Here is a 16,241-nt window from a genome sequence, read left to right as displayed (position 1 = left end):
CATTATAAACAACGAGGTCTACAGTAAATTGAAAATTTTCAATACCACTACTACAGCATGAGTTTCTCTTATAAATTCTTATTACTAGAACTTGAGGTTATGGCACGTTTACAGTATTATATGCGTACTTTAAGGTTCGTAAATCAAAACTACCATAACAAATGTTTCCGAAGTAGACTAAATATTTCATAGATAAACTTTGAAGATTTATCAAAACTAAATCATAGCAGATAAATACTTCCTATAGAACAGCTGCGATGTATCCATTCTTGCAATAAATGGTATAACATCATTAATGACAATTTTAGCGACACAGATTATTCGAAGCATCGGTATCAACAATGCTACCTTAACTGGTTCGCTTAAGTTTAAAGTTTAAAAGTATATTTGGTTATTAAAATTTCATTCATTTTTTATCCATAAGTGTTTTTCGCTGACCAGTTAGTTAATCTTTCTTTTATTATCTATCAACCGATTAATAACATAGTAAATCACGACAAACCTACTTGTAACAGTTTTATCGTGATATGAATACAATCAATCACCGCCTATGTTACGGTAGTCATAATAAACATATTACTTATATTATCTTGATGTGCATAATAACATCCAATTTTATGAAATACTAAGATAGCAGAACACGATTGTAGATACCCAAACGTCAATGAAATAATAATTTTATACATTAATTAAATTAATAGCTTAATAGTAATAATTGTTGTTTTTAAATTTGCACTGCTAACTTAAAATAAGGTTTCAAAAGGTATATGGTCGTACTGATTTGATATCTGATAATAATTAACTCCATTGCTTATTTTGTTTGACTAATTAAAATTATCACAGAGTGCCAGTATATAGAATAATTTCACGATGCACCGATATTAAGTTAATATCTATCGTTATGTATAGTTGAATCAGTGTTACGAGTATACCTGCTTATGTTTCCTCAAATAATGCTAAAAGATATATCAATTTCCTTATGAGTTGTAACATGAAGCTGTAAATATAAAAATTTTTACCTGCTATAAATTTTTAGGTCTATACTCATTCTACAACATAAGACTATTATAACACTATGGAGGAGTATACTTAATCATCATAGTAAATATAATTAATATCCTACCATTCTGTTATCACAAATTCATTAAAATTTTGCTTTACCGTGCGCTATATTAGTATAATAACATCGTATATATACTATATACGCATAAATTGAGTACCAATAACTTAAACTATGTACGGTATTATTGAACTATAGATTATCTCGTCTATATAATTTAGCAAATACATGGAATATTACTTAAAGATTTATTAGATAGCATGAATTCTTATGAAAGATACCTTTTTTGTTTTACAAGATATCAAGAAATTTGTAGAATTTAAAATAATTGTCGTTTATTTACAATATAACGTATTCATATCCTGTTGACTATAAGACCAATATTAATCATCATAATTTTCTCGAGGCTGATAATGTAGTACTAGCGGAGTCTCCTATTTATTGATAAAAATTTGTAGAAAAACAGATTAAAAAAATTTGTTTATGGATATAATAAACGGTTATAAGCTACGCTTAAAATAATATTATCAGTATACTATAGGCAATAGTAAGGATAAATACGAATCGTAATATGATGTAATTTACCCCCTGAGGCTTAAAAATATATAAATCTAATAACATTAATAACTTCTTCTATACCTTATTTCGCCATCTTGTTAGGCATATAAATTTCAATGTATGATCTTTACCTAATATTTCGTCATTGCATAGAATCTCCAACTATTTTTTTAAATTCGATGTAGTGAGAAAATTGATTTATATTTTATGATATTCTGTGAAAGCATTACTATAATCATCCGTAAATTTACCTCGTAAGGCTTGCTAATTTGTAACTTTTTAGCTACAAACTTTTTTAAATGCATTACTGTTGCTTGCACGGAACAAAGTAAAAATTTTCGATGCAATTGCTAAAAAAATATAATAGAATTTTTAAAGCTTTAATAAATATTGAAGTACACAATCAATCTTTACCGTGATATCGGAAAGTACTATAGGTATCTAAATACGATATGATAAGTCGACTATTACTTACATCAAGATTGTAACCATTTGATCTTTAATCCATTTTCAAGCAAGTAATCAATAATTACAGATAAAGACAATAAAAATTAGAAGGTTATCTTAAAAATCGATAGTCGAGGCATTGCATCATTGCAGAGTACAAAAGGCTTACTTTTTGCATTCCAGAATAATAGCAATTTGTTCATCAGCTCGATGATAATCGCATGCATCATTAGAATATGAATTAGCGGATTTATTCTTTTTGGCAGGTGAATTTTCATTCTCAGAATCTAATTAAATCAAAGTAAATAGTAATTATATTCAACGTTACGATGCACTAGTCAAAAGAGTGATTAAACAAATCAAAATTAAGTTTGATCAATTCTTACCGCTTAATCGCTTTTTAGGCCATCTTAACCCTCTTGATTCATAGAACTCTCGCTCTGTCTCTAATTCTCCTACATTAGCAATATCTCCAGATTAATACCGGCTATATTTAAATTTATAACTTACTAATTATATTTTACTATTATAGTACATCGCTCATCTATGATTCATTTAATTTATGGTTAAGTACCCCAATAATATATCTAATATGATAAGCATATGAATTGGTATTATTATTAATTTTTTAATTTTTCAGTTCCAAATTATAAAGCCTGCTAATATCATTGTACGCCGAGAATTATTAAATTATATAGCAATAAAATTGGGCTAAATGGAAGTCTTATATAAAGTATTTCAAATTTATAGTTTAAATCATACTAAATTTCAGTTAGTACTGTCTATCATAAACCAAATAACGTTAAATGTTCAATTTTATGAAGAAATTTTTTCAAAAATTAGCAGTATTAATTAAATACGTAATTTATGTGCTGAACATACATTATCATAAATCAGCTTGATCGATCTTACTGTATATTATTATTAGTTCTAAATTTAACGTAATCTATTTACAATAGTCCAATTCAATATAGAAAATGAAAATAAAAAGATGATATTGGTCGTAGCTGACATCAATATATATCTTGTCTATTTAGTGTTGACATAACATATGCCTATACTGGTTACTGTATAAATCTATTTAAAAAAAGGTAATGATACTTTATAAACTGTATAGTCTGTATCTTTTATCATCATTATTAGTTTAAGAACAAATGGTAAGTAGACGTTACTGTAACGAAAACCAAAAAATATTAGAGAGATTAATAAAATTGTAGCAGCCATCATAGCCTACGCAAGGATAAGATCAATTTAGCTCTCTATGCTTAGTTTTATTAAAACTACATAATGGTTTTACTATGATCGCTATACTAAAAAAGGTTCTCGTAATAGAATAACTTTAAAAACTAAAACTGCTTTCTTATTTCAACGGCTTTCAATTGAAAACTATTGTCATAGCTCCTATTGAGTAGTAATAATTACTGTATAGTATATTTGCTATTCTCCACCATCAATGACTAGATTCACCGTTAATTTCAGATAGATGCAAACAACAACCGTTAAATTAGGAGTAAAAATATGAAGATACAGTATAATATACATTCAATAGTATTAAAATTTTTCTTCGTTAGCCAATGTATCAATAGGCGTAAAACAAATAGCTATTATTTGCCTTTCAATAAAGATAAAAAAGAACTAAAGCAAGTTAAATAGATTATCAACTATAAATCTTGCGAAGATTATGCTATAGCACTATGATCTATTCATAACTCAATCCACTATCAAATTAAAAATTGTACTAGAGACACGCATGATATTAATTTATCAACTAACTCTAAAAACTGATACTATCTAGCTGATTTTCAATCGCAACGATTGAAAGTCTTGTTGGAATGTTGTAAACACTCCCTTTAGGGGAAAAATAAAGAATTAAAAAACTAAAGCATATAAAGCGATCCATATTGGCAAGGAGTAATTATTTTTATTTGCTTAATCTATTCATCATTTGTTTACTTTCTATTGTTTCAAGAACCGCCTGATACTTACAACAATAGTTTGATGTATGCTAATTATTTAAGAATAGATAAAGCAATTGTTAATTGATTTAATTGAAACAATAGAACTTACGTTCTTGCAATCCAGGAACCAATTTATAAACTAAATCTTGCATAGTTCGATCGTAGCTAAAATGAACAGGAAGACTTAGTTATTTCCCGTTAATCATATCTGAAAATTACTCCATGAAATTTAAATAGATGAGTTCAAAATAGAAGAAATAGTTTAACAGTCTATTTATCATCAAATAGAATAATATTACGTTGTCAGTAGAATTTCTCAGTATTAGGTCGTGAGATCAAATTTACTAGCAATTTTTCAAATTAATTTATTTAAAATCATCTGATCTATGTAGTTCAATGGATAAGCACAATTTAGAACCTATAGCTTATAGCCTACATATGATCAAAAAGAATAAGATAACGTTGTTGACAGATTTCTCATAGTTAGATCATAATTGAAATCGGATTCACTAGTGCTTTTTTCGGTTGATGTTTTTAAATTCGTCTTGTCCATAAAACTCAAGTAGATAAACACAATTTAGAAGCAATATTTTATGATCTATTTGAGATCAAACAGAATGTATCCGTCCTAATAAAACTTTCAATACCACCATAATTAATCGGATTCAATGCGGTATGCAGTTTCCGTAATTAAACTGTTGAGTGATATATCTCATCGGTTAGATCGAGTTATCAGCAGTCGACGATATAGTCGCATAAGAATGTTTTTGTATGAAAGAGTAAGATATTAGACGACAGCGTAAAAATGATGAAATTTTACTATTTATTCCTTTTATGTCAAGAGCAACATCAATACGCCATGATAATATCACTTTTTTAAGTTGATAGCAGAATTGGATACTCTTCTAATCAATTGTATAGTTGAAAGCATAGAGATAACAAGCAAGGAGGAATATGTTTATGTAACATATATGTTATTAAAATCAAACCAACTAGAACGGTAATAATGACTACAATCAATTAATATAACTCAAACCAGAAGATGTTGTAGTATAATATTACATAAACTCTATTGAGCATTAAGGCGACAGTATTGGTAGACAAGTAATATTTCATCTACGTCATCTGCGTACTGTAGTCGAACCGTTAAAGGTCATGAAAGTAAAAACTATTCGATCCTAAGTTTTATCCTATCTCATCGGAATCCTTTAACAGTTACTACTTCATTCATAAGCTATACTGTCTATTTTAAACTATCTGCACTATTCGTTTCCAGTGCTACAAAATGGTAATCGATAGGATTTATAGCGCAGTACTAACTGCAAGAGAACTTGTAATCGATTTACTAAATGTGGATGGAGGTGAAAGAGTAACAAAGAAAATCGAAATGTGTCCTTCGTGGATTTTACCTTTAAACGGCTAAGATAACATATCTAATTAATAGAATTAATAAACTCTATGTAGTGTAGAATCATTATTGGATCGATTAGCAGCGATGATGAAATCAAAAATTGTCTCCTATCAATTTATCCTATTTTATTATACAATCGATGATTAATATTTTATCATCAGTATCAATAGAAATAACTGATCTGCAATGTCAACAAATTAAATTAGTCTCTTGATTGTCGACAATAGGACTACTGGTGAGTATTCATCATATAACCCTAAGAATGAACAATAGTCTAAGTAACATTGAATAACTGGCGTAACTAGCTGTATCCTGTGGTGATGATATACGATGAAAGATGGATGTTGTGTAGGAAGATCAATCGAATCATTCCAATTTATTGGAACAGATCATGGTATACTAATGATTAAATCTCGTCATAACATTTGAAAAACTATCCTAACAAGAGGGATGAAAGACAACATGGCTAATGCACGTATAGGAACAGATGGCATTTAAAGTTATCATGATTTACCAGTAAATTGATCTATTTAAGTATTACAGATTGAAGAGAAATTTCTCAATAAAACATAAAATTCGATGGATACTCAATATCCTCTATGCCCTCAGGTAGTAATTTAGAGTTATTCTATATCCAATCTACTCGTATATAATGGAAAGAATGTCTTTGATATATAGTAGCCTATGTTATATATTAATTCAAGCATTTACTGATACAAAAAGAACTTTTTTCAATAACGATAAAATTAAATGAGATACTCGATATTCTCGATATACTCAGGTAGTAATTTAGAGCTATTTTTCGGTCAACTATTCAAGCATTTATTTATAAAATGAAGAGTTTTCAATAAAAGCAGAGCGATACTATTCACTCAGGTGGTAATCTAAAGTTACTTTATTGCCAATACAGAAATGATGGCATGCAAAATTCATAATATTACCGGTCAATTTATGCACTTATCTATTTAAGTATTTATAGATAGGGGGAAGTTCTTCAATTAGACAAACTACTGTAGATTGCCGTTCTATTTACTCCGGTACCTGTAGTAGTTTGGAGTTATGGCCAACATATAAGATTACAGTAATAATGATTTAATCAATTTTATACATTCCGAATGCAAGCATTTACGGACAGGGGATTTTGACGAACACTTAACAGGCATTCTATTCATCCAGCCATTTAGGCCAGCACAATGGAAATGGTTTGATTTATACATTCTACTTTCAAACATTTACGAATAGAAGAGAAATTCTTTAGTAAAACTAAATGGGCGCGCTATTCCGTGCGGTGCCGGTAGTGGTTTAGAGTTCTAGTTAATATGTTCTTAAGAGTACAGTAGAAATGATTTAATCCATTTACATATTCCGATATTCAAGCATTTACGGACAGAGGGGGAATTCTTGAGTAACTCTGAACAGGTACTCTATTCATTTGGCCATTTAGACTAGCACAGTAGAAATAGCTCGATTGATACATTTCACTCTCAAGCATTTACGGATAGATGAGAAATTCTTCAGTAAAACCAAAATGGATGTTTCATGTATCTAAGTAGCTATTTAGAGTTATTTATACGCTCCTGTATTCAAGCTTTGCAGACAGAGGAGAAATTCTTTAGTAAAACTAGACAAACACTCCATTCATCCGAGTAATCATTGACAGTTATATTTATGGCCAATATAGACGAATATAGTAGGAATGATTGAATTCATTTCTATACTCGCCTTTCAAGCATTGACGGATAAAAGGAAAGTTCTTTTGCATTAATGTAAAAGTGGCCGGATAGTTTATGCAACTTAGACAGTCATTGCTAGTTATTTTTATGGCCAATATACTGTAAATTATAGATTAGTGAAGTATGTAGAAATGAATCATTGACAGATATATTTATAGCCAATATAGACGAGGACAGTAGGAATGATTGCATTCATTGCTATAATCGCCTTTTAAACATTGATGGATAAAAGGGAAATTCTTCAATAGCAAGGGAAAAGCAGATAGACAGTCTATATACCTAGGCAGTCATTGACAGTTATTTTATGTTCGATATAGACGAGTATAATATAAATGATCGAATTCATTTCTACACTCGTCTTTTAAACACTGACGGATAAAAGGGAAATTCTTTAGTAGAACTATAAAAGTAGATGGATAGTTTATGCACCTAGGCAGTCATTCATAGTTATTTTATGGATATAAAAGATTAAAAAGTAGAAAATCACCCATAGCGTAAGGCAAGAAATGACTGATCTATGATAACTAACTTCGAAAGTAGGCCTTTCTTTGTGATAGAAAAATATGATATATTGTCAATTTCAATTGATTTTAAAACAATAATGACGGAACTAATGGGTTGTCGCTCAACTTAGACTACCTCTGAATAAATTGAACTAAACAATAACCTACCTGATTATAAAAGAAAATTATGCTGATTTGAAAATAAACATCGAAGAATCCTCCTTGAATATCTCTTACCTGATATATTGTAATGGATGGCTTTGATGGACGACATTATCGCATTTTGGGCAATTATTGCTATCTTCTAGATGCTTAACAATACAAGACTTGCAGACTAGCAAATGTAAAAATGAATATTAGGTTAATAACTCTTCAGGATAGTATAGAGTATCGTTAGGCATTGTAAATATAACATTGTAAATATAACATTAAATTAATTCCATGTATTCACATATAAATAGGATAATTCTCTTGATTAAAAGATAACGTTAAATCAATATAGAAATGATCAATGATGGATAGGATTCAAATACACGAGGCCAAATGATCATAGTGAAGGCCAGCGAATTAAATTTTTCCCCATCAAAATAATGCTCTTGAAACGAATAGAGTGGTGGTTACTACCGCCATTATAATTAAATCGTTTCAACTATAAAGTAATACTAATATCAATAGATTAATCATTCTATTTTCGATTAAATAGTGCATCAATAATTATAATAGCAGAAAGCCTTATAAAAATTTGAAGGCTTCAAATTTGTTTCTAATAGGGATTTCGTTCATGGCTTTGAAAAATTTCCCCCTGTCCTAAGCATATCATTTTATGATGATAGATGCTGATTACGGTTCCTCACTTCCTTATTGATCATCAATTGATGGAGTAATTATCGATAATATTAATGTTGAATTGATAGGATCTAAATCTAAACCATTTGCATACAACAACGCATTATTCAGGTACAACCTAGCGTCAAAATTGTAACTGATTTTAATATCATCCTTTCTATCCATAGACAATTCTATGGGTCCTAAATTCACTCAAGCGTAGCATCATTTACGTAAAATGAAAATAGTATCAACAGCATTCAAATTCTTCTAACTAATTCAAGTGGATACTACAAATTTATCCTTGATTTCAGTCTTTGAGAAAGACTTTATTCTATCTACAAAGCTATCTGGTTAAGGCACCATTTTAAAATAAGGAAGCCAAATCCGAGTAATGGCTGCTTTGATTGAATCAGTTTGGTATAACTAATTTACACGAATAGAAATTGATTCCAAAATGTATTCATCATTTCATCCTCGAATATAATACGGTATATTCTCAACTGCATCCCAGTAGAGTAAACTCGTTCATTATGATACACAATTTTGTCATTTTTTAAGATTTGTCCTAGAAAGATATTTTCTCGTAATAGAAACTCCTACCAAGGTCATTAAAAGTTATTTTAACCCGTGATAGGATAACATGAAAATTGAAATGTTATTCAATAGAACTCCTATCAAGCTCATTAAAAGCCATTTATACTCGTAATAGGATAGCATGAAAACTGAAAAGTTATCCAATAGAAACTCCTATCAAGGCCATTAAAAGTCATTTTAACGTGTGATTGAATAACATAAAAATTGAAAAGTTATCCGTATACTCGATACAAGTTCAGTGAATTGAAGATGAAACTATATTCACCCAATTCCCTCATGCTACCTAACTTGCAAAGATTAATCGATCATTTTATCCTCGAAGATCAATGCTGTCAAGGTATTTCAAATCAATATTAACCTGCCGCATGCTAGCTAAAAAATTTGAAATTAACCCATTTATATGCAAATAGAATTAATCATTGTCATTATACTCGTGTTTATCAAATGCTTACAAGAGCTTTTATTAATCAAGGTATATTCCATTAAGAAGTGTGTTTGAAAAGTAATGTGGCATCATAATCTTGCAATGAATCATCATACTGATATTAAATTGAGTCAAGAATATCCATGGAGATTGGCGTAAACTAGACTGTTAACCGATGAGATTTTGATAGCCCTTATGATCATCATGAAGACTGTTGGTTATCATTCAACCCAAATAGATTAATTAATCTTTTATTGTATCGAATAAGTTAATAACATGATTAGATTTTTAAACCCTAATTGTAAATAATTAATTAGAAAACTGGTGTACCAGTTGTTTGAACGAATTACATTAAACTCGAATGAGAATTCTTCCAATAAATCTTCCTCCAGTTTTTGGTAAAGAAATATTCCTGATTAATTGATCTTCTTGATCACTCTTTCAAGTTCATTATGCCGTCATCTCCTCTATCTTCATATTCTATATCTCAGATATCATTAGGGTAAATAACAAGCAGTTGCTAAATCCATGGCAACATGGTCATCTTACTATTTTGAACGACAGGCGCTTTCCTCGTTCATATTAAATCTCACTAACAGTCGTTATTTGAACATTTCTGATCCATTTTTCCTTTTCCATTGCTCTCTCTACGTTCTACCACTATTGATTTCTGAATAGTCTACCAATAATGCAATACTGTAGCGGTCAAATCCATTCTAACATAGTCATTTATTACTGTTAACTATGGGAAGTTGATATCTTTCTACATCCAATCTCACCAACTTGAATTTGTTTCAATATTTCCAATCCATTCTTTAAGCCAGTTATGGATACCTGAATAGTCCACCAATAGTTATTCCGACACGGCCATTTATTGCTTTTAACTATGGAAAGCAGATGCTTTTCTACACCCAAACTCACCAACTTGAATTTGTTTAAATATTTCCGATCTATTCTTTAAACCATTACTGACACCATAATAGTCTACCAATAGCTATAGTTAATGCTATACTATAACTGTTCAATCTATTCTGATATGGTCATTTATTACTGTGAACTAGGGAAAGTTGATGATTTTCTACATCTAATCTCACCAGCAGCAGTTTATTTGAATATTCATAATCCATTCTCTTTTTCTATCCAACACATTATACCTTCATCAATATCTTGATAGATCATATTTTGTCATGGATTTATTATGCTAGTATCTATAATCCATTTCAACTGACATCAATATGTATTCCTGCTGAACTACCTGATGTTTCCCTATTCTAAAATTTCATGAATAGTCCATGATTAAAAATCTTTACCATGAAAGAGAAAGGCTCTACAGTACCATTGGATTCTTTTTTTTAGCACTAGAAAATGGATCCTTTCCTTTGCTGGAGCAGAATAGCAATAGTAACCTACGATAGAGCTCGTCAAGAAATCTATTAAGAATGATCTCTAGCTAGGATGGAATGATTGGACATTGCATTTTTCATTTCAACGATAATATACGATATATTCTATTGGTAGCTAGAGTATTGTTTTATTGAACTGTCAATAACAAGTAGAGAATCCTGACTCTGCATTATCCCGGCCAGACAAGTACAATTAACCATATCAGATAGTGGTAATTATTTTAATGAATTTTTAAAAGAGTGGGACAAAACTCTTGCTGTGATATTCATTCTTATTTGACTTAATTGTTTTCCCACTTGTCGTCTAGCCATAGCCAATAGTGCTATCTAGAGTAGTTCTAACATTAAAGCATGAAAGAAAATCTGAGTTTTAAACTGTCTACAGGCTCTATTCGTGTTTATTATGACTGCCATCATCAATCGCTTGAAAATCAATTCGTTTATTACTCTATGCAATGTATTGAGAAATCAAGATTTTACTACTGTCTTTCTCCTCTTTAATTTCTTTCACAAGAACTTATTTCATAACATCCATTTCTACTTATTATGGCCATTATCATTTAAATTTTCATTCTAAGGGATAATTAGCTTAGGATAAAATAGAGTAAAAATTCCGGTATGTCTTAATTAGCGTCTATGTTGATTATTTTTTATCCTGCCTAAAACTCAATAAGACAATAACGCCATATTCGTTTATTTTTTCATCCATTTTAATCCTCCATAAACTCCTAATGGTTGAAAGGAGCTTATTAAATAGTTGAAAATCGATTCGTTTAACGTGTAATCGAATTTATTCTTCCATTCATGATATCATACGGTTTTTGTTCGACTGATGATATTAGTCAATGTCATAGTCTGTGTTTATTCCCTATGTCGAAATGAATTCTTTTATCTATGGATAAAAAGTCTATGCATATATAGCTAGGTATATTGATGAGCAAGATGACAAATGTTAATCTCGTCTATTCAATTCACCATTATCAATATCCCCTTGAATAGACTTCGAAATATGAGCTAGTAAAATGGAAGAGCAATTACTAATTTTACCTATTCAATTTACCATCGTCAATATCTTCTTGAATAGGCTTAGAAACAAGAGTTGGCAAAGAGGATGAGCAATTGCCTATTTTATCAGTTCAATTTACCATGATCAATATCTAAATGAATAGGCTTAGAAACAAGAGTTGGCATAGAGGATTAGCGATTGCCAATTTTACTAGCTCAATTTACTATCATCAATATCCATTTGAATAGGCTTAGAAACCAAAGTTGGCAAAATGGATGAATAATTGCTAATATCATCAGCTCAATTTACCATCATCTAATGTCTACTTGAATAGGCTTAGAAACAAGAATAGCCAAGGAGGATGAGCAACTGTCAATTTTACCAGTTTAATTTACCATCATCACTATCCATTTGAATAGGCTAGGAAACCACAGTTGGCAAAATGAATGAACAATTATTTAATGTTACCAGTTCAATTTATCATCAGCTAATATCAATTTAAATAGGCTTGGAAGATTATTCCATTAAAACGTAGCCGATGGATTTTTAATTTAATCTTATTACTAAAACAAGGCCAACTTACGAGTATTCGACTAGAGCCTAAAAAGCTCAATATGGGACTAATCGTAGTCATCAATCATTATCGTAAACTAGTTTAAATAGATTCAATACCATTTTCTCCCGTTATCATTCATTCCCTACGTTTGATATAGAATTGTCCCCTTCAATATTTGGTTGCAAACTCTACTACAGAAACACTTCATGATGTTTTAATACGTCAGATAAAATAAAAGTTAGTGGAAAAGGATCCACTAGCACAGAGTAACCTTCTCCATATTTGTCGGCAACAATATGTATCAATCAAAGCAATTGATTAAGCTTGGCAATTGAATTTTGAACGCTCTCTCATTTCTCTATTTCTATTCACAATCATGATTAACAAAGGCGTTATACTATTCATTTTACCTAATTATCATAATGTTATTACCAAGAAACCTGCTAAGTAATGTTATGATGAAGTAAAATTGGCATCAAGGCACAATTCTGCTTCTTTAAATAGATTAATATGGATGGACGACATTAGGGTAAACATTCATTGAGAAAGATAATTGTACTATATACAGCCTATAATACAGCTAGAAAAATTTCCATGTTTCCTGTACCTTCTGAGCTAATTCTATACAAAGAAATGGCTACTAAAAGTAGAGGATACATTTTTACTGTAGTCAAACGTCTAATGATAGGATTGAATAGTTATCCGCAAAACGAGGATAATTGCATCATTTTTGAGCTAGTCTAGGATGGATAGTAGTAGACATGAACAGAATTCCAAGGCATTTGGTTGTCTTTATTTTTAATCCATGTTTAATAGGATTATGATCATAACGCAAGTAAGTACACCATGACAAGCCTGTATCTGAAGATAGGACTATAAGTAATCATAATTGTACTTGGACGAAACAATTTTTTACTGTTGTGTCTAAGTTAATTTCTCTTGGGAAAGAAACAATTGAAAAGATGGGTCAGTAAAACGCCAATGTTTGAAAAATTACAATCGGTTTTCAATAACCTTTGGGATAAAATGGCTATAATGGAATAATTTCAATGAACTATCGTCAATGTATCCTTGAAAATGTAAAGCAAATATTTGTCGTTATATCCTTTCCAATAGAAGAAATAACTATACACTATGACACAGCAATGACAGCATTGAGAAAGTTGTTGCTCAATGTAAAAATACCATTTCTAATAGGTTAAACGATCCATTTACTGTTAATACAAGGAAAGCAATTGTACCCTAACTAAAAGCTTCATTTTCTTGTGTTAAGAACGAAAAAAACAGGATTGCAATGCATTTGTACTGTACTGTATATAAGCTCTCCTTTTTATCCGAGATGGACGTAGACATTAAGATAAACGAAACTTTTTACTCTCTTTCTATCCAAATCAATGATGGTGTTGTCTGTCTATCTCTGATAGAAAGAAAATGATACAGTCATTGATGTAGAAAATTCTGGCATTTTACCGAGATTGAAGAAATTGCTATCAGATCAAAAGGGTTGCTTTTGTAGTCAAGAAAAGACTTTCTCTATCCTGTTTTTCCACAATAAATTACCCCCTTGCCTGTATATCGATAATAGAATCGAAACTATATGTCTATTTGCGTCTTTTGATTTCAAACTACTGCAAGCTACGATAGGCAAAAGTAATAAGTAGAAATCCAAGAGAATGGAAACAAAATAAAAATTGGCCCATTTCTTTCTCCGCCTCGTTTTCCACAACGCTGAAGATAGACGAGAATAACCCATTTGCTATCATGCAAAAAAGCAAAACAAACGTGTTTCTTCCTTCCCCTAACATTTTTCACTTTTTTAATGTAGTACCAATCAAGGAGAATGGAAGGCAAAATGTCTATTTCGCTCCCTTGAATTTTTTTACCCGTCCAAGCATTCATCAACCAGAATGGAAACAAAATATTCATCTCTCCCCCCTACCTAAGCTATATGAGACGTAGAAGTATCAATTAATGACATTCAAACTAGAACTTGAGGTAAGCTTCAATCCATTCGACCTAAATAAGCTGAATATTTATCGACTAACGATACAATCAGTAAAGTAATCAAGGTTAGCCTAGTTATGAAAGAATGATTGAATTTTAATTGGCAGTATTGGTATAGCCATATTTAACTTGTCGATAGCGGAAGTTGGCGATGTTCTTGATGACTGCTATTCATCCAATCAATAGCCATCATTTGCAAGCAAGTATCAATTCATTTTATTGAAGCAAACTATAAAACTATTTATCCATGTCCATGCAATGGTGGATAAAACGGTGAAAAATTCAACTACTGCTATCCCTTGACCATTTCAATCCATCCCATCAGAAAGAAAAATGAATAAATTAAGACGAAGATTTCCATCACTTGCAATAGTCCATTGAACAATAAGATATAAAGGCAAATAGGGTGGTCAAAAGGTACAATGGAAGAAGATGATTATTTTCATTAAATACTGTTCTATTATCCGTCGACTTAATTGCATTATATATGTCGACATACGCGTAAGTCGAAAGACATTGAGACATAGAGGGAGAAAAGAAAGGGAAGCGAGAGAATGTTTCTATTACTCTTAGACGATCCGGTAGATGGGGGAGAGAAAACTGTATCATTCCAATAATGTGGTTTACTCTTGCTTAAAGTCCACAATTCTACACTTACTTTCTTGCCTCAATAGAGACAACTCTTTTATACTCTACTGATGCTAATTTGGCCGTTGAAAAATCCTCTTCCACCAAAAAAACCATAGCATGATTCCAATCGGGAAACAATAAGGGAATCACTTTGTCGACAAATTAATTATCATAATCTATCAAGACGATAGTCGTCTTGCTGTTGTCGACAAGGCCTAGTGATTATCGATGATCGTTAAATTCTTGTTCAAAATGGTCAACGAATTGATAAATACCAACAATTAAATAGACTGTAGTACTAGGTAAGATGCAGATAGTAGATGCATTTTACAATAATCAACCAAGCCATTGCTTACGGTGAAATGAGATGATGAAAGGGAAAAAATTGATTTAACCTATACTAACTTACACGTATGAAGGCATTCAACCACAGTCGTTGCATTGACTAAATAACCATCACAAAGCGAACATGTTAAACATGGATTCAATTCTTTGAGTGCTAATGTTCTTTTCATTTTCTGCCCTTGTTCGCTGACGACTATCCATATCAACGTAGCCACGAAAAAAGAAGAAATAACAGATTAATTCAAGTCATAGCAACACGAATAAGAAGTAAAAGTGATAGAAATCAATCAAAAGGAGAAGTAGAAGCAATAGTAATCAATGGAAACTGGAAATAGCTCAGCACTTCAAATCTTGGCAACATGAAGAATGGGGAGAAGTAATAAAAATAATAATCCGACATTTAAAGGAATAGCAACATGACCAAGAAGTAAAAAGTTGAACCGATGTAAATCAAACATGATCAGAAAGAACATTTTAATAAAAGTTATAACGAAATGACCGAGTCAAAGATCGAAAGTACAAGCAATATCAGTCAATAACGACCAGAAATCAAGAAGAAAGTCTACAATTAGAAGCAATGTAAATTAATGACGACATGACTTGGAAAAGGTGTTATCAAGGAAGTTGAATAACTTGAAATGCATCATGAGTTGAAAACGCTAATTTGACAGTCAATATTTTAATATCAATAAAAATAAGCTTTGGGCTCAAATGACCACTTTAAATCGATTTCCATTTTCACGTCAAAGTAAAAAATAAGACAAAAAATTAGAATGGAAGA

General features: G+C 30.8%; 1 protein-coding gene across 1 annotated transcript; it reads right to left on the bottom strand.

The window, feature by feature from the left end:
* Positions 1-1,443: 1,443 nt before the first annotated feature.
* Positions 1,444-15,630, bottom strand: TRIADDRAFT_28240 (uncharacterized protein; the record flags this gene model as incomplete). Its single annotated transcript, XM_002114578.1, has 9 exons — positions 1,444-1,494; positions 1,700-1,780; positions 1,870-1,968; positions 2,094-2,115; positions 2,235-2,352; positions 2,452-2,520; positions 4,133-4,188; positions 7,908-8,004; positions 15,525-15,630. The coding sequence occupies 9 exons, from the start codon at positions 15,628-15,630 to the stop codon at positions 1,444-1,446; spliced, it is 699 nt and encodes a 232-aa protein (XP_002114614.1).
* Positions 15,631-16,241: the final 611 nt, after the last annotated feature.

Source organism: Trichoplax adhaerens, genomic scaffold (genome assembly GCF_000150275.1).
Source record: "Trichoplax adhaerens TRIADscaffold_8 genomic scaffold, whole genome shotgun sequence".
In the NCBI taxonomy this organism is placed as follows: Eukaryota; Metazoa; Placozoa; class Uniplacotomia; order Trichoplacea; family Trichoplacidae; genus Trichoplax; species Trichoplax adhaerens.
The sequence above is the reverse complement of the archived record's forward strand: the minus strand, read 5'-3'. Positions and strand labels throughout refer to the sequence as shown.